Source organism: Halichoerus grypus, chromosome 7 (assembly GCF_964656455.1).
Source record: "Halichoerus grypus chromosome 7, mHalGry1.hap1.1, whole genome shotgun sequence".
NCBI lineage: Eukaryota > Metazoa > Chordata > Mammalia > Carnivora > Phocidae > Halichoerus > Halichoerus grypus.
In genome coordinates, this window is record NC_135718.1 from 154,632,602 (window position 1) to 154,658,503 (window position 25,902).

A 25,902-nucleotide genomic window follows, 5' to 3' on the forward strand; every position below is an offset into this window, starting at 1 on the left:
GGAATAGGCTGTTCTTCTTTTTTCAGATACTTGTCCTGGATCTTGATTGGATATATGCTTAGAATAAAAACTAGTCTATCAATCTTCAAGAATAGTGAATTGTTTTGGTTTTATATTTGCTAGTCAGCCTTCTGATTATATGGTAATCTGGTTTCCTGAAGATCTTTATTTATGAGAAGGAGGTTGCCCTGTGTAGATTATTCAGATTCACAGGTAAGGTGTGTATCTTTTATAAAATAATAATTTGCTCATTTAAAAATATTTTATGAATTTGGAAAAAAATATTTATGGATTTGGGGAATTAAAGCATGCCAACTGACTATTCACTATTAGGAAAACTTGTAAAATTAAATTTCTGGTTTTCAAAGTTTTTATATCAATTGTTACAAATCATTTATATAACAATTTTTCAGTGTTTTTCTTTTTCACTAGAGTATAAGTCTTGTAAATTTAGGAACTGGGTCTGTTTTGTTGAGTACTGTGTTTCCAGGTTTTTGCACAATGCCTGGCCCATGATAGGAGCTTAGAAATATTTTTGAATGAATGAATGAGTGAATGAATTCAGAGTTTAATTGTACACCAGCAGCAGAGATAATTCCAGCCTAAGAGTCCTAACCTGAAAAGCCCGAAACCTCTTAAAAAAGGTTGGAGCACTAAAACCACTCCATAACATGTATTAATACAAGTAGTTTATGATATCTGTAGAATAATAAGCTTATTCTAAAATTTTAAATTTATTTATAACTAAATTAATTTAAGTTCATTTTGTACTGTATTTTGGTTAGTTATAACTGTGATTTGGGATTCTTCCTGACCTCCTTGCCCCTCTCCCCTTATACCCATTTTTCACATTAAGCAATAGTTGCTTTCTTTTCTGATGAATTTTTGTTACGGTTTATCCTGCAGAGAAAGAGATGCTGGATGCAAGTTTTGGAGATCCCTGTTTTTTATGGAACACAGTTCTGTAAAATTTCCCTAAGCTTCCTTGGCAATAACAGACACTTGTGATGGACCCTAGAAATACTGCTATGTTAGGATTGGGTTCTGACTCTGAAGGATTTTCAAGAAAGAGTCCCTCTGCCATCGGTACTGGCACAGTGGTCAGCAAGAGAGAAGGAGAGCTAGAGAACAGCACAAAGGAGGAAGAGGACCTTCGCAAGTGGAATCGGGAAAGAAACAGCGAAGCAGGGAAGGAGGATGGTTTGACTGATGCACAGCAACAGTTTTCAGTGAAAGAAACAAACTTTTCAGAGGGAAACTTAAAATTGAAAATTGGCCTTCAGGCTAAGAGAACTAAAAAACCTCCAAAGAACTTGGAGAACTATGTATGTCGACCTGCCATAAAAACAACTATCAAGCACCCAAGGAAAGCACTTAAAAGTGGGAAGATGACAGATGAGAAGAATGAGCACTGTCCTTCAAAACGGGTGAGTAGAATTGTTGACATTACTTGGATTTCTTTATTAATTTTTTATCCAACTTTCATACTTATTACGGGAAGTTTGATTTTAATCTCTGTTATTTCCAAGTAGTCCGTTTTGTGAGACTACAAGAGGCTCTGAGGCTTGTCAGGGACGTGCATGATAGCATGACCGTGAATGCATGTGTATTTGTATGGCAGACATTTGAAATGGGATATACCTATGTTGTTACTCCTGCATGTGATAGTGGAAACAATACTGGCTTTGCAGTTAGGAATTTCCTACATTTGAATCTCACCTTCCTATTTACTAGCATTGTTATAGACAGATTAACAGGGAAGAAATTGAGGCTCAAAGATGTCAAATGATTATACCACTTACCTTTTAAAGGTGGTTGTAAGGATCCAGTTAACTACCATATGTTGAAAGCTTTTGTGGGTTTTTGTGTTTGGTTTGCTTTGGTTTGGTTTTTCATTCTTTTCTTTTTTTTTAAGAGAAGGAGAGAGAGAGTGTGAGGGGTAGGGGAGGGGCAGAAGCAGAGGGAGAGGGAGAGAGAGAATCTTAAGCAGGGCTCGATCTCACAACCCTGAGATCATGACCTGAGCTGAAATCAAGAGTCGGAAGCTTAACTAACTGAGTCACCTATGCGCCCCATACGTTGAAAGCTTTTGTAAAATGAACTGTTTAATACAAGGATTAATTCCTGTCACTCTTCATAAAGCAAGTTGATACATTAAAAATTGTCACCTCTTTCTCGTAGGCTATCCAAATATAATAACTAATTTTTCAGGGCGTCTGGGTGGCTCAGTCAGTTTAGCTGAATGCCTTTGGCTCAGGTCATGATCCCAGCGTCCTGGGATTGAGTCCCGCATCGGGCTCCCTGCTCAGCGGGAAACCTGCTTCTCCCTCTCCCTCTGCTGCCTGCCCTGTTTGTGCTCCCGCTCTCTCTCTCTCAAATAAATAAATAAAATCTTTTTAAAAAACTAATTTTTCTTAACCTTATTTATTCTGTGCAGTAAAGATATTAAATTTGTGGGGCACCTGGGTGGCTCAGTCGGTTAAGCTTCTGCCTTCGGCTCAGGGCATGATCCCAGAGTCCTGGGATCGAGCCCCACATCAGGCTCCCTGCTTAGCGGGGAGCCTGCTTCTCCCTCTACCTCTGCCTGCCTCTCTGCCTACTTGTGCTCTCTCTCTATCTCTCTGTCAAATAAGTAAATAAAATCTTAAAAAAAAAAGGATATTAAATTTGTTTTAGGTCATGTGTTGACCGCAAGTTTTAGCCATTTCTCTTTTTTCTTTGTCTTTTTTTTTTTTTAGATTTTATTTATTTATTAGAGCAAAAGAAAGCACAAGTGGAGGTGGGGTGGGGAGGAAAGGGAGACGCAGGCTCCTTGCTGAGTAGGGAGCCTGACGTGGGGCTCGATCCCATGACCCTGGGACCATGACCTGAGCCGAAGGCAGCTAGATACTTAACCGACTGAGCCACCCGGGTGCCCCTAGCCATTTCATACAATATCTAATTTCAGGCAATGGGCACCATACATGCCCACGTGCATATTTAAATTATTTGTATATATAAGTAAAACAATGGATCTAGCTAGAAAGAATTGGCTTAACATTTTGGCTAAAATTTTGAAATATTCCTGACTGTGTGAAATAACAATTTTTACTGTTAATTACTTAACATCAAATTCATGTGCTTTCTGCATGTTACCAGAAACCATAATGATGCAGGCTCTTTGTTCTTCAAATTGCTGTGGCATCCAGAAATTTTTAATAGTTGCTATTCTTCAAAGATTATAGACATGTAAAGTAGTTTGGGATGTTTTATTGATAAAATGAACTGTGAATGAGTTAGATTAGAAGCCAGGAAAAAAACGGGTATTGTACCAATTCTTGAAAAAATGAACTGGATGAATCTTTGCTAAGTTGAGTAACCTCCCCTGAGCCTTATTTTCCTCATGAGGGTATCTGTTCCTGCTGAACTCAAGGATTTTCATAAGGTTGATTGAAAGAGATTTTTATGTAGACCTTTTTCCTTAAAACAATGTAAGAGTTTGTAAGGTCTCCTTCCTTGTGAAAGTCTCCAGTCTTCTCATTTATAGTGGGACTATGAATGCCTATCTTCAATGGTTGTATACAAAATTAAATTTATATAAAGCATCTGGCATGTGACAGGTTCCTGTGAATGTTTTCTTTTCCTTGTTACAGCCTGATGTAAAGCTTCACAACCTGCGGTCCCTGGGAGGATGCTGGCCTGTGGGGTTGTCCTCACAATGCGACAATCAGTATAGAGTTTTGTGTTTTTACATAGCTATCACCAGCTTCTTAAAGGAGGTCATGACTCTAAAAAGATTAAGCATCCTTGGCCAAGGAAGGAAAGAGGGACTATTACGAGTCATGTTGGTAGTTTTAAGAAAGTGTGGGCACTTTATTTATTTTAAAACAAGGCTTTACTAAATGCAACTGCAACATTTACCCCCAATTCTTCAAAAGTAGTTGGGTTTGTCAGTGTTGCTTTTAAAGCAAATATTACAGGGAACCTGTGTGGCTCAGTCAGTTAAGTGTCCAACTCTTGATTTCAGCTCAGAGTGAGATCGAGCCCCATGTGGGGCTCTGTGCTGGGCGTGGAGCCTGCTTAAGATTCTTTCTCTCCCTCTCTCCCTCCCTAAAAAAATAAAATAAAAGATAAAGCAAATATTAGGCCTTATATTCCTAATAAAAACAAATATAGATCATATATTTTATCTCTACATAGAATTTTTCTTTCAGCAGTATTCAGAGAGCAAAAACAAGGCCCTCTGAAAAAATAAGTTATTTGCTGTTATGATTAGTACTGAATGATTGTTAACTGTTTAATTTTTTAAACTGCTTATGTAATTTTTATTTTTATTTATTTATTTTTTAAAGATTTTATTTATGTATTTGACAGAGAGAGACACAGCGAGAGAGGGAACAGACGCAGGGCGAGTGGGAGAGGGAGAAGCAGGCTTCCCGCGGAGCAGGGAGCCTGATGCAGGGCTCGATCCCAGGACCCTGGGATCATGACCTGAGCCGAAGGCAGACGCTTAACGACTGAGCCACCCAGGCGCCCCCTGTTTATGTAATTTTTAAAAGCAAAACCCAAGTTCAGTTCCATGAGTGAAATTTTCCCTTTTCTTGAATTATGTGACATACTGTTAAATTTATGGTAGTTTACTCATGAACTCTTTATTTAGAGGGATTCAAATATGTCACTAATTTATGAAAAATTTCAGTTCATTGTTTAGGAACTAGGACATTAATAACTGGAGTGTGAAGTTTAGTTCATTCTTTTGAGAAAATATTAGAGGATGATACTCTTAATGTCTTTTATTTAAAGTTATATTAAAGATTTTAAGGGTCCTAATTCTGTTTTTATTAAATGTATTTGTAATGTATTTTTTAATATGTTTTTAGATTTAATATGTTTTTAAAGATACTGAGTTACAGTGCTGTGTACTTGGTGTGAAGTGTACTTGGTTTATGTTTCAGTAATTTTGAGACCTTTCTATATTACATTTTGGCAAAACTGAAAAATTTCATATTAATGATAATAATAATTGAGTGTTGGCAGGAATCTAGGGCAACAGGCTCTCTCATCCACTGCTGGTGTTGAGTAAATTGGTATGGCACTTTTTGAATTGTGCTATTCTTTTGTTGGTAAGTTTTCAGGGTTCTTTATACATTCTGCATGTAAGACTAGCTAATACTAACTCCCCGTGTGGGTTGTCTTCTCACTCTCTTGACAGTGTCCTAGATGCACAAGGGTTTTCAGTTTTGATGAACTCCGGTTTATCTATTTTTTCTTCTATTGCCTATGCTTTTGGTGTCCTATCCAAGAAATCACTGTCAAATCCAGTTTATTGAAGATTTTCCTCTATGTTTTTTTCAGGGTTTTAATCATTCTTGGTCTCTGAATTCAGAAACTAATTCAGACAGCAAGAGATACTTTGGACATGGGAAGCTGTTATAAAAAATGTCATGTGTAGAGGCACCTGAGTGACTCAGTGAATTAAACATCAGACTCTTGATTTTAGCTCAGGTCATGATCTCTGGTGGAGAGATTGAGGGCCCCCCCCCCCCCGTGGGGGGTGGCGGGCTTCATGCTGTGTGTGGAGCCTGCTTAAGATTCTCAGTCTCCTTTTCCCTCTGCCCCTCCCCCACTAAAAATATATAAAATAAAATGTGTAAGAGTATGGATAATGGACCAGAAAATATTATTTGATTAGGTAATAAACTCCTATGATTCAGAATTTAAGAGAGAAAAAAGGAAACAATGAAATATTGTTACTGTCATTATCTTTCTCCCCCTCTGAGTCAATCTATTTTGGAATCCCTTTTTAGACAATCTCATGATAACCCCTTACCAACTGTGATAACGATTAAGCAGAACAACCGTTTCTCAATCAAAATGAAGAAAACTGATATGTTTATTGAATACATTTTCAGGTTTACATTTACACTTGGAAAATAATACCTCATTAAGAACTAGTTGTTTTTATTTTTTTATTTTATTTTTACTTATTTTTTAAAGATTTTATTTATTCAACAGAGAGATAGCGAGAGAGGGAACACAAGCAGGGGGCGTGGCAGGCAGAGGGAGAAGCAGGCTTCTCACCAAGCAGGGAACCCAGTGTGGGGCTTGATCCCAGGACCCCAGAATCATGACCCGAGCCGAAGGCAGACGCCCAATGACTGAGCCACCCAGGCGCCCCTGTTTGTTTGTTTTTAAAGATTTTATTTATTTATTTGACAGAGCACAAGCAAGGGGAGAGGCAGGGAGAGGGAGAAGCCACCCAGGCACCCCAAGAACTAGTTGTTTTGGAACCAAAATTGGTGCAAAGAATCTTCCAGGAAAATAACTCCCAACATTAGAGTCTGTAATATCTCCCAAAAATATATTATCTATATACAGGCAAATACATATGTCTCCCTCCTCCCCCCTTAAAAAATATAAATAGTTGGGGTGCCTTTGTGACTCAGTCGGTTAAGGATCCAACTTTTTTTTTTTTTTTTTTAAGATTTTATTTATTTATTGGAGAGAGAGAGAATGAGAGACAGAGAGCATGAGAGGGAGGAGGGTCAGAGGGAGAAGCAGACTCCCTGCCGAGCAGGGAGCCTGATGCGGGACTCGATCCCGGGACTCCAGGATCATGACCTGAGCCGAAGGCAGTTGCTTAACCAACTGAGCCACCCAGGCGCCCAAGGATCCAACTCTTGATTTGGCTCGGGTCGTGGTCTCAGGTTCCTGGGATTAAGCCCCACATTGAGCTCAGCGGGGAGTCAGCGACTCCCTTTCCCTCGGCCTATCCCCCACTGTGCGGGTGCTCTCTCTAACTCTCTCTCAAATAAATAAATAAAATCTTTTTAAAAAATTTCCTGTAAGGGGCACCTGGGTGGCTCAGTCGGTTGAGTGGCTGCGTTTGGCTCTGGTCATGTCATGATCTCAGGGTCCTGGGATCAAGCCCCACATTGGGCTTACTGCTCTGTGGGGAGCCTTCTTCTCTCTTGCTCCCCCTGCTCGTGTTCAATCTCTCTCTCTGTCAAATAAATAAATCAATAAAATCTTTAAAAAAAATTTCCTATAAAAATTTGGGTTTTGTTGTCTTGCCACTTCATGTGGTGTCTGTCATTTCATAAGTTGTCAGAATGGTCTATTCATTCTTCTGTAGCAGCATTTTAGAAAATAAGAGTAGAGGTGGAAGTCATAGTATTTACCTGCATTTATTACACATGAACTTAAAAGGAGAAGAGATAATGGTACCTTCCTTTCTGTCATTTAAACAAAATTCCAGCTTTGGAATTGTGCAGCATGTATGTGCAGTTACATGTGATCCCAGTTTACTTAGGTTACTGAGCCAAAAAAAGGTGCTTTTGTGACAAATGAAAAATAACCAAAATATCTGTTTCCTGTGGCCGGTGATTAAAACTGAAACTTGAGTTTAATGGGATTGGGGTCTATTTCAATACCACTATACACTGATTACAATTTAGGTCACAGAGCATTGAACCTCTAGTACTATGTGGACTGACATTTTGCCAGTGAATAGTTTATTCGTTGTCATTTTAGCCTCGTTGAGTGGATTTAATGAGCACAGTGGATTATAAATAAAATTTACAGCACTAATTATAATTTTCCTCCAAAAGATAGTTTTCTATTTGGAAAAGAAACGCCTGTGCCGATGTAATAGGTTCTCTAGAAAACAGCTCATTGAAGAGGTGATTTTGAATTTCAGTGAAGTGATTTTTATGGAGAGTTATTAAAACCCACATGAGTCCAAGTATTCTAATTAATTCCTTTTGGTCTGAGATTTTATTAAATTACAGAACTGATAGATTAATGTTTCTTTAATAAGAAACTATACAGATAATAATAATAGTATCTCAGCTCTTGCTTAGTATAGCTAATTTGCCTAGCAGTTTTTAAATTGTTGCACACAAATCCCAATTGTTTTGAAATGAAGTGTTGAGGAAAAAGTGGGTTAGATACTACCTAGGTTTTGGCTTTTCTTTCTTTCTTTCCTTTTTTTGCCCCCAGAGTGAGAGGGAAAGAGTGCGCACACGCCGGGGGTAGGAGGTGTGGGGCAGAGGAAGAGAGAGTATCTTAAGCAGGCTCCATGCCCAGCGCAGAGTGTGATGTGGGGCTGGATCTCACGACCCTGAGATCATGACCTCAGCCGAAATCAAGAGTCAGAGGCTTAACTGACTGAGCCACCCAGGCGCCCGTATCTGTTATACTTTAGGTAACTGGTCAAGGGATTAATATTTTACTTGCATTACTTATATTTACTTGTATTACTTATGTTACTAATAATTGTACTTTTCACAAAGGAAGATCAAGTTTTCTTTCATTTAATTTTAGACATAATCTCTAGTCTAGCCTCACAGTATTCTTTGATTTATCTGTTTCTCCATAAAATATTTGGCATAAAAAATAAATACTGCCTATCCTGTGCAGTAAACAGGTTATTATCATGTGATAACTTCCATAATAAAAATACAGAGTACTTATGAATTCACAGAATCATTGAGAGGAGGTGGGTGGAGAATATGCAAGGAAAGCTTTATAGAGGTGTTCATATTCAGAATTAGGTATTGGCATCTTTGTTAGAATTTGCTAGAAAGAGAGAGGGGCTTTGGGGGAGCAAAGTAAATACAAGGGCAGAGGCACAGCTAGCATGTCTCACAGGTTTGTCAGTCGTGATACAGGATAAGAATCTGAAAGCCCTTTAAAGTAGGTGAGTCCTGAGAAAATACAGAGTGGAGGACTACTTGGGGTACTTACATGTTCTGCTTTTTCGTGTTGCACTCAAAACTTAGGGAAACTCCATTTTTTGTCTGCATTTTCTTCTTAAGAAATCTTGGGTTGAAGTTTCTTCTCTGTTTCGACTTAGTGTTTTAATTTTAATTTTAATTAATTAATTTATTTTTTTAAGATTTTATTTATTTATTTGACAGAGAGAGAGAGACAGCGAGAGAAGGAACAGAAGCAGGGGGAGTGGGAGAGGGAGAAGTAGGCTTCCCGCGGAGCAGGGAGCCCGATGCGGGGCTCGATCCCAGGACCCCGGGATCATGACCTGAGCCGAAGGCAGACGCTTAACGACTGAGCCACCCAGGTGCCCCATATTTATTTATTTTTTAAAGATTTTATTTATTTATTTGTCAGAGAGAGAGCACAAGCAGGGGGAGCGGCAGGCAGAGGGAGAGGGAGAAGCAGTCTCCCCACTGAGCAGGGAGCCCAACGTGGGGCGATCCCAGGATACTGAGATCATGACCTGAGCCGAAGGCAGACGCTTAACCATCTGAACCACCCAGGCGTCCCGTGTTTTGATTTTTAAACCATGTAGTGTTGCTTCTAACATAAAATTTTTAAAAAATTGCATGACCATACCCGTTTGTTTTTAAGGATTTTTTTCTTTGTTTTTAAAGTTCTAAAATTTTGTGGTTGTACTTTATATTAGAAAGAGGAAACATTTTATTTTTTTTTTTTGAAGATTTATTTATTTATTTATTTGACAGAGAGATAGACAGAAGAGCACAAGCAGAGGGAATGGCAGAGGGAAAGGGAGAAGCAGGCTCCCCACTGAGCAGGGAGCCCGATGCGGGACTCGATCCCAGGACCCTGAGATCATGACCTGAGCCGAAGGCAGACACTTAACCATCTGAGCCACCCAGGCGCCCGAAAGAGGAAACATTTTAAAGTTAAAATTGCTTTTTTGGAAAGTTTTTTTTTATTTGAGAAATTTGGAATTATTTATAGTTGTAGTTAGTAGGAGCCCTATCCTTTATAGCTGTAATGTTAAACCTTACCAAGATATAGTACTTGAATTTTATTTTACAGATCTGTTAATAGTGAATTCCCTTGGTCTTTCATGCAGGAAAGTCAAGCAGGAATAATATTGAGGCAGAGTGGTGCAGCTTCTTGAGCACATAGAACTGCAACAGCAGGTGGCATTAGAGATCAGGTTTAAGGATGAGTTGCAAGGATTTAACTATTAAAGGGGGAGGGGAAGTGAGTCGTATTGGGGTTTCAGGATACAGCTGGCAAAGCTCCATGTGACCGTTTGTGGTGTTGGTTTGTATAAAGATTTTTTTTTTAAAACCAACTATTTCATAATGGAATTCTGCTTCATAGAATTAAGAATTCGTTTTCCAGAAGAAAAGGAAACTTGTTGTATGTCTAATATCCCCCTCTCCCCTCACAACTAAAAGGTGGGAAAATATGAGGATATTATCCAAGATCTATATAATAACCTTTGTCTTTTTGTTATAAATGAGTATCACTTTATACCAGCAAGTACCTAATGTCAGGAGTTAAGAGAAGTATGTAAGATTGGGTGAAGACCTACAAAGAAAGGGAATGGGTGGGTGGTTGCATGTTAACTGTGACTTCCTTGGCACCCTTTAGTGTAGATATGGGTCTTCAAGCTGGATTTATGGTGTTCCTAAGGCTTTAGTTTATCCAGAGTCTATTATCTAAATTGCAATTATACAGGTTAGCAGAAGAAGATAATATGAACAAAGATGTCAGAAACGGTAACTTTGGTAAAGTGAAATAGTAACCACTACTCACTCTTTAAACAAAATAGGTTCTGAACTATTAAATTTGGGCCTTTGTCTACTCTTCATTTTTTAACAGCCAATTTTTTATCTACTATGTATATTTTACCATCAGTTTTGGAAAACATCTCATAGTCAAGTATGTGCAAGTTTGCAGTAAAATGTTCTGCTACTGTGTTAGGAAGTCAGAGTTTAGGAGGTGTGCAGAGACATTCTGACCCAAATGCACAGATGGTAGATATGTACAATAGAATATTTTATTTTATTTTATTTTTTTTTTTTTTTAAAGATTTTATTTATTTATTTGAGACAGAGAGAATGAGAGAGAGAGAGCACACGAGAGGGGGGAGGGGCAGAGGGAGAAGCAGACCCCCTGCCGAGCAGGGAGCCCGATGCGGGACTCGATCCCGGGACTCCAGGATCATGACCTGAGCCGAAGGCAGTCGCTTAACCAACTGAGCCACCCAGGCGCCCAATAGAATATTTTAGCTATTTTTAGCCAAGCTACCTGGAATTAGTAACACCTCAGAATATATGTGAATGGAGAAAGATGATCCTAACAGTTGCAGAATTCAGTAGTAACTTTTCACAGTAACAGCAATGAAGTAAGATAGAACCTGCTTCTGAACCCCACCTTTTTATTTTTTGCCCAAATTGCTGAGTGTGATTATCCTCTAGTCTTTGTCTAGTCCTTCATCGCATGGGTAGGAGCTACGGAAGACTGCTGAGAAAATCACAGACACTTACAATTAGCAACCAGAGGCAAAGGGTGCTTGGTCACTTTTCCTTAAGCTGCTTGTTGATTGTGACCACTAGGAATTACCAGACAACTGGAAATTCTCCTACACGTACTTGGTGACACATTTTTCTCTTAGCTGCAATCTCAAGAAGTAAATTAGCTAACATAAACATGAAAAATCAGAAAAATAAATTTGTTACTAAGTTCTTAAATAAAAGCAAAAAGAAAAAAATTTCATATGCAATAGAGAAGGGAGATAGGATGAGAGGGTAGGAAGACTCGGCTTACATGTCACCCAGTTCTATTAAAGGTTACCTGAGCTGTAACCTCTGTGCTTCCATTGCATATATTTCTGTTCTATAACATGTGTCACATTATAGTGCAATTATTAGTTTCTTTTGTTTACTAGTGAATGAATGCTCCTTGAGGTGACCATTTTAGTTTTTGCATTTAAGGATCACAAACTATGCTTAAAAAATAAGTCATTAAGATTATGAACTGTGTGTTAAGATCAGTAAGCATTAAAAAAAAAAAAAACAGCACCACCACCAAAAATATACCCCTTCACATTTAGCTCGAGAATAAGAGGATTTGTTTTCTGTAGCTCTAAGATGGTGCTTTTGCATATATTTTCCTAACTGAAATACTCATAAATATTTTCTCCTTTCAGTTACTAAAAGTGTGTGTTAAAACTTTTAGGTCTATTTAAAACAATCTATAGTTTGCTACTTTTAAGAAATTAGTGTTATTACCTGTGGCTGTTTCATGAATTTCCTGGGAAATCACAACTTTGGTGACTACCCTTAGAAAACCCATTCATCTTATAATAGGTCAAACAAAACCTTTCTTTATTTTACCAAACTAAGCTGTCTGCAATATCTCCATTCAAAAACAACCCCACATTAGGTTCTTAGTTTAAGAAAACATTTTTAGATTGGTCAAACACCTTTTCAAAGCATTTAACACATCTTAGTGACTCCTCCACTAAAAGATGGTACAAGATGAGCCCAAGTGACACTGTTTTATCATTACTGCTGTCAGGTGTTGTTTATCCCAGTGCCTTTTTTTTTTTTTCTCCCCTTTTTAACCAGTTTTTCATTTTTTGGCTCCTTAGCTCTATCCAGGGAATAGGAGGTCACATTTCTCTCATCTTACCTGCACCTTGTGAGTTAAGTGTCATCTGTGAGTGTGTAGTCTTTCTTGTACCAACTTATGAAAAGGTCCAGAATACAAGTCTATATTATCCCGCCGCTTCTTTTCCACTCCCATGTTCTTGTTGACAAAAGTTATTCAAGCTAGAAGACCTGATGGTATACAGGTTATCTCCAGGTCCTGCTTTGAATGGAGTTCTGTTGTCTTACCTTCATACTGATTATTTTGGAAGCTGCTTGAGCTAGTTATTTTGTAGTAGAGAAGAGAACAGTTGGCACAGAGCCCAGCTTCTCCATGGCAGTAGCTGTTATGCAAATTCTCGTGGATCTTCACATTTCAGTAAAGCCTTCTTTTCTCCCTTTACATACACAAACAGCTAAGGGGACAGCAATGATCTGTCTTAAGCCTTGGAGACAAAACAAGATGCCACTCTTTTCCCAAAATATCGTCCATTATGGAAGCATCTGCTCCTGTAAATGGAGGGGAAAGCAGATCTCTTCTATTGCACTGTGAAGACTGCTATAAATATACTAGGAAGATTCAGACTATCAGAGTCAGTTTCATCAGGTTCATCCTCAATTCTTTCATTTTGTAGTAGAAACTTCTCTAATCAGTGCTGCATTTGGTTGATTGAGCAATTCACTTTCTCTTAAAGTGTTGGATGTTAAGTTTATCTGCTTGAGTCTGTATCGTGGTTTGTTTGAATGGTGTACAAAATGAGGTATGGTAAATGTGAATATTTCTCATTTCATTGTTAATCTTACTAATGGAAAAAGTCATTATTGAATCAAATTGAAAGAAGGCATAGCTTTCCTTAAGTTCCAGGGAATTAAGCCTAAATATCATCACACTGACTTGCTAATTCACATGCTGCTTTTTATGGTAGCCTATTCATATCTTTTATTTCATTTTAATGACCATAAATCACTCCAGAGATGCTCACATACAGACTGCTCCATAAAGTGCACATTGCTAATTAATTTCAAGATATAGCTGTGTAGAAGACTTTTGGGGAGACATCAGAATTAAGGGCCTTATATGATGAGATAACAAAACCTAGGGATTTTATGAAACTGACTGAGCCAGCCAGATATTTCTAATTTCTAACATAATTTTATGAGTAACTTATGTTTCTTACTATCATTGGGGAAAATTTTGTCCATAAACCTTTTTACATTTTTTAGTGGTTGTCCTAGAGTTTGCAATACACAGTTACAACTAAGCCAAGTCCACTTCCAGATAACACTGTCACTTCACAGGTACGTTATAATAACAAAATAACCCAAATTCTTCCCTCTCCTCCTTTGTATCATCGCCATTGTTCATTTCACTTATATATAAGGATATGTATATATACACACACATATATATAAAAACATACCTTGTCAGATACATTGTTGCTATTATTTTAAACAGACTTATCTGTTAGATCAATTAATAATAAGAAAAATAAAAGCTTATATGTCACCTTCACTTTTTCCTTCCTCAGTGGTCTTCGTTTCTTTATGTAGATCTGTTTCTGAACTATCATTTTCCTTCTCTCTAAAGAACTTTGAACATCTTTTTTTTTTTTTTTTTAAAGATTTTATTTATTTATTTGAGAGAGAGAGAATGAGAGAGACAGCACATGAGAGGGGGGAGGGTCAGAGGGAGAAGCAGACTCCCTGCCGAGCAGGGAGCCCGATGCGGGACTCGATCCAGGGACTCCAGGATCATGACCTGAGCCGAAGGCAGTCGCTTAACCAACTGAGCCACCCAGGCGCCCCAAGAACTTTGAACATCTTGCAAGGCAGGTCTGCTGGATACAAATTCCCTCAATTTTTGTTTGTCAGTGAAAGTCTTTTATTTCTTTTTCACTTTTAAAGGGTAGTTTCACAGGGTACTGAATTCTAGTGGTGATTTTTTTCTTCTAACACTTTAATTTCAGTCCACTGTTCTTGCTTGCATGGTTCCAAGAAGAAGTTAGATATAATTCTTACCTTTGCTCTTCTGTAGGAGAGGTGTTTTTCCCATCTATCTTCTTTCAAGATTTTTTCCTTTATCTTTTTTTTCCTTTTTTCTTCTTTAATATTTGTTTGTTTGTTTGTTTGTTTGAAGAGAGCAAGAGCAAGCGGCAGAGGGACGGGGAGAAGTACGCTTCCCACTGAGCAGGGAGCCTGATGTCAGGCTCGATCTGAGGACCTTGGGATCATGACCTGAGCCCAAGGCAGATGCTTAACCGACTGAGCCACCCAGGCGCCCCTTTATCTTTGATTTTCTATAGTTTGAAAATGATGTGTGTAGGTATAGGGTTTTTTGTTTTGTTTTGTTTTGTTTGCATTTATCCTGCTTATTATTCTTTCAGCTTTCTGAACTTGGTTAGGTGGCTGGTATTAAATTGGTGAAATTATCAGTCATTGTTTCAAATATTTTTCCTGTTCCTTTCTCTCTTTCTTCTTCTTGTATTCCCATTATGCAAATGTTACACTGTTGTCCCACAGTTCTTGGATCTCCTGTCCTGGTTTTTTCCAGTCTTTTTTCTCTTGCTTTTTAGTTTTGGAGGTTTCTATTGAGATAGCCTTCAGCTTGGAGATTCTTTCCTCAGCCATGTTTACTCTGCTAATGAGCTCATCAGAGCCATTTTTCATTTTTTAGTGTTTCTGTTCTCTAGAACTTTTTTTGTTTCTTTCTTAGAATTTCCACCTCTCTGCTCGCATTGCCCATCTGTTCTCACATGCGGTCTGCTTTATCAATTAGCATATTAATCTCACAACCCTGAGATCACCACCTGGGCTGAAACCAAGAGTCAGATGTTTAACCGACTGAGCCACGAAGGTGCCCTGAGCCTGATTTTAAAGCTTTCTCTGTCTTCAAACTGTGTTGTCTTTTAGTATGTCATGTAATTTTTTCTTGATAGGTGGGTGGGCATAATGTACTGGGTAAAAGGAATTGCTGTAAATAGACAGACTTTTAGTGATGTGGTGGTAAGGTATGAGGGGAGGGGAGGTGTTCTTTAGTCCTGTGATTAGGCCTCAGTCTTTCAGGGAGCCTGTACTTCTAGACTGTGAACTTCATAAATGCTTCTCCCGTTTCCCCCTCTCCTCTTGAGGTAGGACAGGATGGCTAGAGTAGGCTAAAGTTGGATGTTTCCCTTCCCCCAGAGCAGTTAGGCTTTGTTTAATTCTAACAGGTTAGGCTCTGCTTAATAGCATCTCCTGAGGGCAGACCTTGTAAATAGAATTCTCTGACCTATTTCAAAATGGTTCCTTTTCCCCTCCTCCTGTGGGAAGTAGTGGGGTGGGGGGGGTTCTCATTGTGAGAACCGGGGACAAATGCAGGAGCTAAAACTCAGAAAAGTGTGGGGGACTGCAGTGGCTGATTCTTCCTGGAGTTTTCAGCTCCCAGACTGTGCATTAAACCTCTCACAGTTTGCCGGTTACAATTCAGGGCTACCCCGGTACTACTTCCCACCAATGTTTCAGCTCCTGGTTTTCTGCTCTGGTGAATTAGGACTCTCTGTCGGTCACTCCAATTTGGGCGTCAGTAGTAGTTTGCCCTGTGACCTCACTTCCAATATGGATCTAAGAAAACTTGTTGATTTTTCTGTTTGTTAAGCTTTTTACTTTTTTTTTTTTTTTAGATTTTATTTATTTGAAAGAGAGAGCACAAGCAGAGGGAGAGGGAGGGAGAAGCAGGCTCCCTGCTGAGCAAGAAGCCCGATGTGGGACTCGATCCCAGGATCCTGGGATCATGACCCGTGCCGAAGGCAGCCGCTTAACCGACTGAGCCACCCAGGAGTCCCAAGCTTTTTACTTTTTGTTAGGATGTAGTGGCAACATTCCAAATTCTCCATAAACCTTCTATCTCTAAACATTGCAATGGAGGTGTGTGTAATTGGTTTACAAGATAATAGAGTTGTCTGAATTTCCACCTGCATCTCAGCTTTCATTGCATGAACACTAGTTTCAAGATCTACCATGTAACAGAACAATGGGTAGGAGGAACTTTCCAGCAGGTAGCCTGTATGCACCCACTCCTAAGGCACAACACTGTTCCAGGGAGTTCTAGTGAGCAAACTACTTTGAATAAGTTTTCCTATGTTCATATTGTTGTTTGTAGAGTAACATTAGAGCTTTCCATATTTCAAACACTTGTTTTAACGTAATAAGTCTAGTCTTTCCTGTTTCATTAAGTAGACAGCAAATTAATTTCAAAATCTCTAGTATAACAAGAATGATGAAAATAGCATACTACTGTATTTCTGCTATAATTCTCTAAACATACAGCTTGAGGAGGGGAACAAAACATTTTTTTTTTTTTAAAGATTTTATTTATTTGAGAGACAGAGAGGGCACAAACGGGGGGAGGTACAGAGGGAGAGGGACAAGCAGGGGAACTTGACTTGGGGCTAGATCCCAGGACTCAGATCATGACCTGCCCTGAAGTCAGATGCTTAACTAACCAAACCACCCAAGCGCCCCTGAACAGAACATTCTCTTCTTATGATTCCCAAATCATTCATAGCCTTCACTATATTCTGTTGTCAATACTAATTAAACGATAATTTAACTTATTTTTCGTTTCTTTATTGATTTTCCATTCTATACAGTTTATTTTAGTCAGATTCATTCTGTTGTTAAGCAGTGTGAGATGCAGCTGTCTTTCAGCGAAAACCAAAGCAGAAGTTTATCATCTCATGCTGTCAAGCATGCATGTTTTTATGTATCTGAATGTGCAGGAAATAGAAGTAGCATATCTAATCATATTCACATTTTGTTTACGGCAGAATGAGATTTAGGAACAACTTTTTCAATAGGATGTTTTCTCAAAGGAACTTTGGGAGGGCAGATCTCAAAAAAATATTTATCAACTACTGAAAGTGATTGTCAGCCTGCAGCGTTGCTTACAGGTTTTAGGCCTCCTGAGTCACATGCATGAGACATCTTAAAGCATTTAGTTTTTTTTATGGAATAAGAACTGCACTTGTTGCAGATGTTTTGTTTACCTCTAACATTTTCTACTTTTTCAAAAATACTTTTCTTTATGTCCAGATCAAAGGTCATTATGGGTCAAGATGATTTATTTTGGAGTTTCTCTTGTGAAACTTTGAGCTAAGTTGATATGCTTTTAATTAATTTTCACATAACATGAAGAATTGCTAAAGGTGTATTTTTCTTGAAAGCTCCAAGGATTAAATAGAGTAAAACATTTTACTTAAAAGTTAATGTTTAATGTTATTTCACTTAGTGCACTAAAATTCTAGGAAGGTGAGAATTATGATATAAATGCAGTTCTGTTATCCTGTCTTTTATGATTATATAAGTTCTATTAGCATCCATTTACTTAATCATAAAATGTTTATGCTAATTTAGATAACCTACTCTTTATATTGTCAGTTTCCTTGTTTATTTAACTGTTTGATAGTTCTTGTTTTAGAACATGAAGCTAACAGCTTTTGTGATTATAAGTATTTCAGCATTTCAGTTTTGCAATAGTACACGTACCTCTACTTATTAAATGTTAACACATGATGCCCATAAGGAAGTTCATGTTTCAAATAGAATTCTTACCTTTCTTTAAAGTGAATATTCAAATAATACCACAAATCCAAGTGTCATGCCTTATTTGTATTACTGACAATGTTAGACTAATTGTAATTGGTAGTAATCTATTATGTTGATTACTCCTAAGTTTTGTGATACCAGAAATAACGTGAAAGTAAGCATTTAGTTGTTTGGCTTTCTTGAAACTGAAGCCAAACTTGGTAAAAATCTGCCTTCAATTATAAATTCATAATATCTTTTTTTTTTTTTTTTTTTTTTTAAAGATTTTATTTATTTATTTGACAGAGAGAGACACAGCGAGAGAGGGAACACAAGCAGGGGGAGTGGGAGAGGGAGAAGCAGGCTTCCCGCCGAGCAGGGAGCCCGATGCGGGGCTCGATCCCAGGACCCTGGGATCATGACCTGAGCCGAAGGCAGACGCTTAACGACTGAGCCACCCAGGCGCCCCTATAAATTCATAATATCTTTTAGAAGGAGATATTTTAGGGCGCCTGGGTGGCTCAGTCGTTGAGCGTCTGCCTTCGGCTCGGGTCATGATCCCAGGGTCCTGGGATCGAGCTCCACATTGGGCTCCCTGCTCGCCGGGAAGCCTGCTTCTCCCTCTCCCGCTCCCCCTTATTGTGTTACCTCTCTCGCTATCTCTCTCTCTGTTGAAAAATAAATAAAAAAAATCTTTAAAAAAAAAAAGGAGATATTTTAAAATATTTTTGTAATATTTATTCTTTTCCTGTCTTCCTCTTTGTAACTTGCCCTTTCATGAGATTCTGTGAACATGTTTCTTGAGGTCTCATTTATTTTCCTTTTTCTCCTTCACTTTTTGGTAGTCACTCATAGTAATGGCAAAATATAAAAGTCCTATCTTTTAGCATTTATTTCTTCCCTTATTCTAGTGAGTTTGAACATGTTTTCTTGTTCTGCTATTTAATTCTCTGCTTTGAATTGTCTGTTCATATCTTTGTTCATTTTAAGATACCGTTTTTTGGGGTGCTTGGGTGGCTCAGTGGTTAAGCATCTGCCTTCAGCTCAGGTCATGATCCCGGGGTCCTGGGATCGAGCCCCGCATCGGGCTCCCTGCTCAACAGGAAGCCTGCTTCTCCTTCTCCCACTCCCCTTGCTTGTGTTCCCTCTCTCACTGTATCTCTCACTGTCAAATAAATAAAATCTTTAAAAAAAAAAAAAGATAACTATTTTTTGTTGTTATTTTTTTAAAAACTGCATCTCAGTGGGGACCCAGGGTGGCTCAGTTGGGTAAGTGTCCAACTCTTGGATTCGGCTCAGGTTGTGATCTCAGGGTCTTGAGATAGAGCCTTACGTTGGGTTACCTGCTGAGCAGGGAGTCTGCTTCTTTTCCTCCCCCTCTGCACCTCCCCCCCCGGCTTGTGCTCGCTCATGCTCTCTCTTTCTCTCTCTCAAATAAATGCATAAATAAATCTTTTTTTTTTTAAAGGCTGTATCTCAGTGTTTTCCTTTATATATATTTTTGTTACCTTCCTCCTAGAAAAATATACCCATCTAGAGAAGAGTTTAAAATTGATCTGCATTTTATTCTAAGCCTCCTCAAGGTAGGGAGTTGGAACTCGGATTCTTCAGGGTCTGTACCCTCAGTGAAGCACCTCTTAAGAAGAATTCAGAATTAAACATTGAAAAAAAAAATCCCAAGAAAGTTATCCATCATGAGCAGCAAGAGCCCAAACACAACTAACAACAGGAATAAATTCTGCAGGAGCTTCAAGTAATACAGTTGTTGAATTAAGAATATAAAGTATTGGGGCTCCTGGCTGGCCCAGCTAATGGAGCATGTGACTCTTGATCTCGTGGGCATGAGTTTGAGCCCCAGGTTGGGCGTAGAGTTTAAAAAGAAATAAACAAAAAATTGTGAATCTTCCCTTAACAAAAAGAATATAAAGCATTTGAAATGATTAGAGACTTAAAAGAATAATAAGCGAGAGGTAAGAATAAACCTTTAAGAAGATAACCAGGCAGATTTTCAAAAGAAGCCAATGAAATATATTTTCTGGATAGGAATGGTTTATTTTCATGATGAAAAAAGTGTACTCATTTACATTTAAAGACTCAGTGGTGCTTGTTTTGGCAGTACATATACTAAAATTAGAACGATAGGGAGAAAATTAGCATGGCCCCTGGGCAAGGAAGACATGCAAATTCATGAAGTGTTCCTAAATAAATAAATAAAGGCTCGGTGAGTAATAGTTTAGCTTTCAATTTAGACACAGCTGTGGAGAGAATAATGAACTGGAAAATAGTATTGAGAAAGTTACCTAGAATGTAGCAGAGCCAGAGATGTCAAATATGGTAGAAAGAATTAAAGATGATAAAGGATGGTAGTAAGTCCTATATGTCCTATTTGGAGTCCTGAAGAATAATTGAGGAAATCTAATATTTGAAGGGTAATATTCCCAAATTGAATATTTATGATGGACTTGTTCTGAGAAGGATTGATAAAGCTATGTCTAGGGGCGCCTGGGTGGCTCAGTCGTTAAGCGTCTGCCTTCGGCTCAGGTCACGATCCCAGGGTCCTGGGATCAAGCCCCGCATCAGGCTCCCTGCTCTGCGGGGAGCCTGCTTCTCCCTCTCCCACTCCCCCTGCTTGTGTTCCCTCTCTCTCTGTATCTCTCTCTGTCAAAATAAATAAATAAAATCTTAAAAAAAAAAAAAAAAAGCTATGTCTGTATTGAGACACATTAAGTGAATCTGTAGAATATCGAAGACAAAAAAAATCTAAAACAATGAGAATTAGACAGAGGAGCAACAGTTAAACAAATACCAGACCTTCAAACACCAACTAAAGGTTAGGAAACAAAAGAATTATATCTTCAAATGCTGAGAAAAAATAATTGTCAGTTCTGAGCAGAACTTCCCCAGCTGACAAGTTTTAGCAGACTGGATTGCAGATGTAGCGAGGATACCGTTTTGCTGGGAATTACAAAAATTTAAGACAATCACTTTTGTAAAAACAACGAAGGATAAAACAGCAATTTCAAGAACACAGAAGACATATGAGGCATTTGAAGGCATACTAGGAAACAAATAGAAGAAGAAAATTAGTTATAGAAAAGTGCAGTTAGAAGCAGCACATTTGAAAACAGTGGGGAAGAAGGAACAAAATGGAAATGAACAAAGTTCAAAAGGATGGGCAAGGTGTGATATATACGGGAAAAGGGGGAAGAAATACAAGTATGCATAACTGGTATCTTCAAATAGAAAGGCAGAATTTTTTTATTAGATCAGCTGTTTTGTTTTTTTTAAGATTTTATTTATTTATTTGACAGAGAGAGACACAGCGAGAGAGGGAACACAAGCAGGGGGAGTGGGAGAGGGAGAAGCAGGCTTCCCTCAGAGCAAGGAGCCCGATGCGGGGCTCGATCCCGGGACCCTGGGATCATGACCTGAGCCGAAGGCAGACGCTTAACGACTGAGCCACCCAGGCGCCCCTAGATCAGCTGTTAAAAGCATAATATAAAGATATTGTCTAAAATAATAGAAAATTTCTGGGTGCCTGGGTGGCTTGGTTGGTTAAGTGTCTGCCTTTGGCTCAGGTCATGATCCCAGAGTCCTGGGTTAGGGTTAGGGTTAGCCTCAGTGGGGAGTCGCCTTCTCCCTCTCCCTCTCCCCCTCCCACCCACTCCTGCTTGCTCTCTTGCACTCGCTCTCTCTCTCAAATAAAATCTTTTAAAAAGATAAAAATGAATTAAAAAATAAAATAATAGAAAATTTCAATAAATAGATTGAAAGGGCTTTTTGGGTCTCATTTAATATTGTTATAGAGTGTCATGTAAACAACATTTGCAGTGTTAGACTTTATCAGTAAAGCTTAGAATCTCCTTTGTGATCCAGGTCAAAGGATCAAGTTACCTCTGTGAGGATAAATTCAAGGTGTTCTTGTCAAAATTCAGAACCAAAATAGCCATTTTCATAATGCCCTCAAATTGGACAGTTCATCTATACCAAGAGGATGCTGACCAACTTTTTTGAACACTTTAATTCAGAGTATATTATTTTCATTCTTCAACAAACTATGGAAGACAGCCTTCAATCTTTTTGTTAGCCAACCAGGAGAAGAATGGAAAGGCTAAAACAAAGAGACTACAGTTGGCTTTGTAAATTTAATAAAAATTGGGGAAATGAGAGAACATGGAGAAGTAGTTTATACATTGATTCCTCATTTATTATAGTAGGGGTCAGAAAATGTCATTTAAAGTTAATAAAACCGATAAAGATCTAACACAGTAAAAAAAATTGGTAGTCATATAATTGACTGATGAGGCAGGAACAGGAAGAGTATGCTAATTTAATTGTTACTGATAGTAGAGAGCAAATAACAACTAAGTGTAAGTTATTTTGAATTTCTAGAAACATACATTTTCTAGATTTTTAAATTTAATAGGTAAAATAAGTACATTCCACATAGTGTAAAAAAAAAAACGTTTAGGCTATGAAAAGTCGAAGTGTAACAAAACTGTGATGGTATGTCAAGCTACTAGGATTGCCATAACAACATATCATAGACCAGATGGTTTAAAAACAAATTTATTTCATCGCAGTTCTGGAGTCTACAAGTCCAAGATCATTTTGCTGTCAGGGTTGGTTTCTGGTGAGGACTCTCTTCCTGGCTTAGAGATAGTCATTTTCTTCATCTGTCCTCACAGGACCTCTTCTCTGTGAATGCAGAGGAAGGAGATGTCTGAGCTCTCTTCCTCTGACAGCGACCCCATTTTTATTAGATTTGGGCCTCACCTTTCTAGCTTCATTTATGCTGAAGTAAAGGTCTCCTTGAAGGACCTATCTCCAAACACAATCACATTTAGGGTGATGGTTAGGGCTTCAGCATTCGAATTTTGGGGGCACATACTTCAGTCCATAACAGATGGAGTCTCACAAAAATTGAACATATAGTAAGCTACCATAAAGAGTAAAAACAAACAGTGTTCTCTGATCGTGATGGAGAAAGACTAGAAATTAATAAAAGCAGACAACAAAAAGACTTCACAGTCTGGAAATATCCCGAACCTCAGAATTTCTAGAAAATAACAAAAGCTATATTTAAAGGGAAGGTACTTTTAAATATCAATTAAAAGGGAAAGAATGAAAATAAATGGAATAGGGCACCTGTGTGGTTCAGTTGGTTAAGTGACTGCCTTTGGCTCAGGTCGTGATTTTGGAGTCCCGGGATCGAGTCCCTCATTGGGCTCCCTGCTCAGCAGGGAGTCTGCTTCTCCCTCTGACCTTCCCCCCTCTCATGCTCTCTCTCTCTCTCTCATTCTGTCTCTCTCAAATAAATAAATAAAATCTTATAAAAAAATAATTGGAATAAACAATTCTCCTCAGTACCTATCAAGAGAACAAAACAATCTTAGGAGAGTGTTTGAGAAACCAGAATGCAGAAATGAACTAGAAAACAAAGGCAGTCACTATCCAGATAGTACTTCTTTTGGGGGGGAAATGAAACATAAGGTTTTATTTAGCAAGTGTAACCCAGAAGTAAACAGGAGGGAGGGAAAACAGGAATATATAAAATAAGTAGTGCTAAAGGGCAAATAATTCCAAATACAGTAGAAGTTAAAGTTATAATAATTAGGTTTTTTGCTTGGTTATATGCAAATAAGGGGCTCCTGGCTGGCTCAGTTAGTGGAGCTCAGGGTGGTGAGTTCAAACCCCACATCAGGTGTGGAGATCACTTAAAAATAAAATCTTAAAAAATTATATGCAAATAAATGTGAAAACATGGGTAAGGGTAACTTAAAAAAAAAAGATAATTTACTAAATCTAATTCCAGAAATCACAGAAAATTTCAACTTATGGATCATCAAAAATTAATAATAGAGAAGTCTCTCAAAGTTAATATTACTACCCAGAAATCCTGGTCCTGGCATTGGTTTCATTCCATAAAACCTTGAGGAAACCAATAATTCCAAAATTATTTAGACATTTGCAGAGCCTAAGAAAGGGAAGAAAGGAAGCATAGTATTAATTCTAAAGCCTTACAAAGATAGCACGTAAAGGGAAACTACACAATAATCTTGCTTGAGCACATACTCAGATTCTTCTGAATATGGGTAAGTTTTGCTTTAGTTTACTTTTAAATATATATACAAGGAGGACTACACATAGTCCTATTTAGATTTGTTGAATTAATTAAAGGTATATTACTCTGTTATTCCACTGTTCAAGAGTGAAAATCTATAATTTTTAATGATTAAAATTTACCTTTTATAATAAATAGCCTATATAGTTCTATAAGGACTTCATTTTAGTCTCAAGGTTACAGATCAGTCCTTGAAACTATTAAATATTTAAATATCAAAGCAAAGTTTTTGGCCTATTTTGACAAAAAATCTTAAGCATATTTCAACTTAATTTGGCAAGATAGAAATAGATTTGCTTTATATTTTATGGAAACAAGTTCATAGGTATCCTTTATCTTTACAGAATCTTGTGGTAGCTCTGTGCTTGTCTTAAGTCATTTGTCATTAGCAGTTGATAGCCAAGGCTGACAGTCTTTGACTTGAGTTATAATTTTCTTAGTTAAAAAATATGAAGCTGTGCAATATAAAGGGACAACACAAGTGATTCTTTTGGTGATGGGACCATTCTGTATCTTGACTGTAGTGGTAGATACATGGACCTACACAGGTGATAAAACTGTATAGAGCTAAACACATATACATACACAAACACACAAATGAATACGTGTAAAAGTGGGAAAATTTGAATAAAATCAGTGGATTATCTTAATATCAATATCCTGGTTGTGGTAACTATACTTTCGAAAGGTGTTATTGGAGGGACTTGGGTAAAGGGTATACTGGGTTTCTGTTATTTCTCAAAACTACAGGTGAACCTACAATTATCTCAAAATGTTTATTTAAAGGAGGGGCACCTGGGTGGCTCATTTAAGCATCTGCCTTCAGCTCAGGTCATGATCCTAGGGTCTTGGAATTGAGCCCACTGTCAGGCTGCCTGCTCAGCGGGGAGTCTGCTTCTCCCTCTCCCTATGCCCCTGGCCCCCACTCATGATCACACCCACATGCACATGCACTCTCTCTCAGATAAATCTTTTTTAAAAATTGTTTATTTAAAGGAAAAAAAAGAACTATGTACGATTATGGATTGTTTTTCCCCAGAAATCCAAGGGAGTATAATACTGGAAACACCAGTAGCTAAAAAAAGAAAAACTGATATTCCTTTAATGAGTAAAATGAATACATATAAGTATGTATATATGTAGACATATAAATGAGCTTATGTGTATATGTACACATGTATGTACATAGATAAATAGATAAGGAGATACCAGGCATTCTCACTGGGATGTAGATGAAGCAGATGCTCTTTGTCGTCACTGTTATGTAATAATGTTACTGGGAGATACTAGTTAATAAAATTGGAAAGGAGAAATTAGAAGGATAAAAATAGAAAAAGTAATTAAGATTACTATTATTTACAGATGATGCTGTATACATTGATATGCCAAGAGAATCAGTCAAAAAGCTTGTAAGAGAATTCGGTGAGGTGATTGACTAATAGAATAATAAATGAAAATCTGTAATATCTAGAAATAATTCTCAGGGCTTAAGATCTATATGAAGAAAGCTGCAAAATACTATTGAGTCTTGAACAAATGGAAATGTTTTTGAATAGGATCATCACGAAGAGGTCAGTTCTCCCAAAATTTATCTGTGAATTTTTAATGTGCTAAAATATACATAACATCAAATTTACCTTTTAAACCAGTTTTACATATACAGTTCTGTGGGCATTAAGTACATTCACATTGTGAATGTTGTGAAACCATCATCACCATCCATCTCCAGAACATTTTTGGTCTTCCCCCAACTGAAATTCTGTACTCCATTAAACAGTGACAGCCTTTCCCTGCAGCCCCTTGGCAACTGCCATTCTCTATATAAATTTGACTACTCCAGGTACTGTGTAAATGGAATCATAT

General features: G+C 37.9%; 1 protein-coding gene and 1 non-coding gene across 7 annotated transcripts in view; both read left to right on the plus strand.

Annotated features, from left to right (window-relative positions):
• The window catches only part of ASH1L (ASH1 like histone lysine methyltransferase), a 193,922-nt gene that overhangs the window by 27,923 nt on the left and 140,097 nt on the right, over positions 1-25,902 (plus strand). For 5 of the 6 annotated variants that reach the window (XM_078078563.1, XM_078078561.1, XM_078078559.1 and 2 more), the window contains one exon: positions 907-1,427. In XM_078078563.1, the coding sequence (XP_077934689.1) occupies positions 1,008-1,427 (420 nt within the window). In that variant the 5' untranslated portion in view covers positions 907-1,007. Of the gene's footprint in view, positions 1-199; positions 219-906; positions 1,428-25,902 lie in introns of those variants that run through there. The other variant, XM_078078562.1, reaches the window with a different exon arrangement.
• LOC118519835 (U6 spliceosomal RNA) lies at positions 20,016-20,122 on the plus strand. Its single transcript, XR_004909363.1, has one exon. It is a non-coding gene; the product is annotated as a U6 spliceosomal RNA (small nuclear RNA).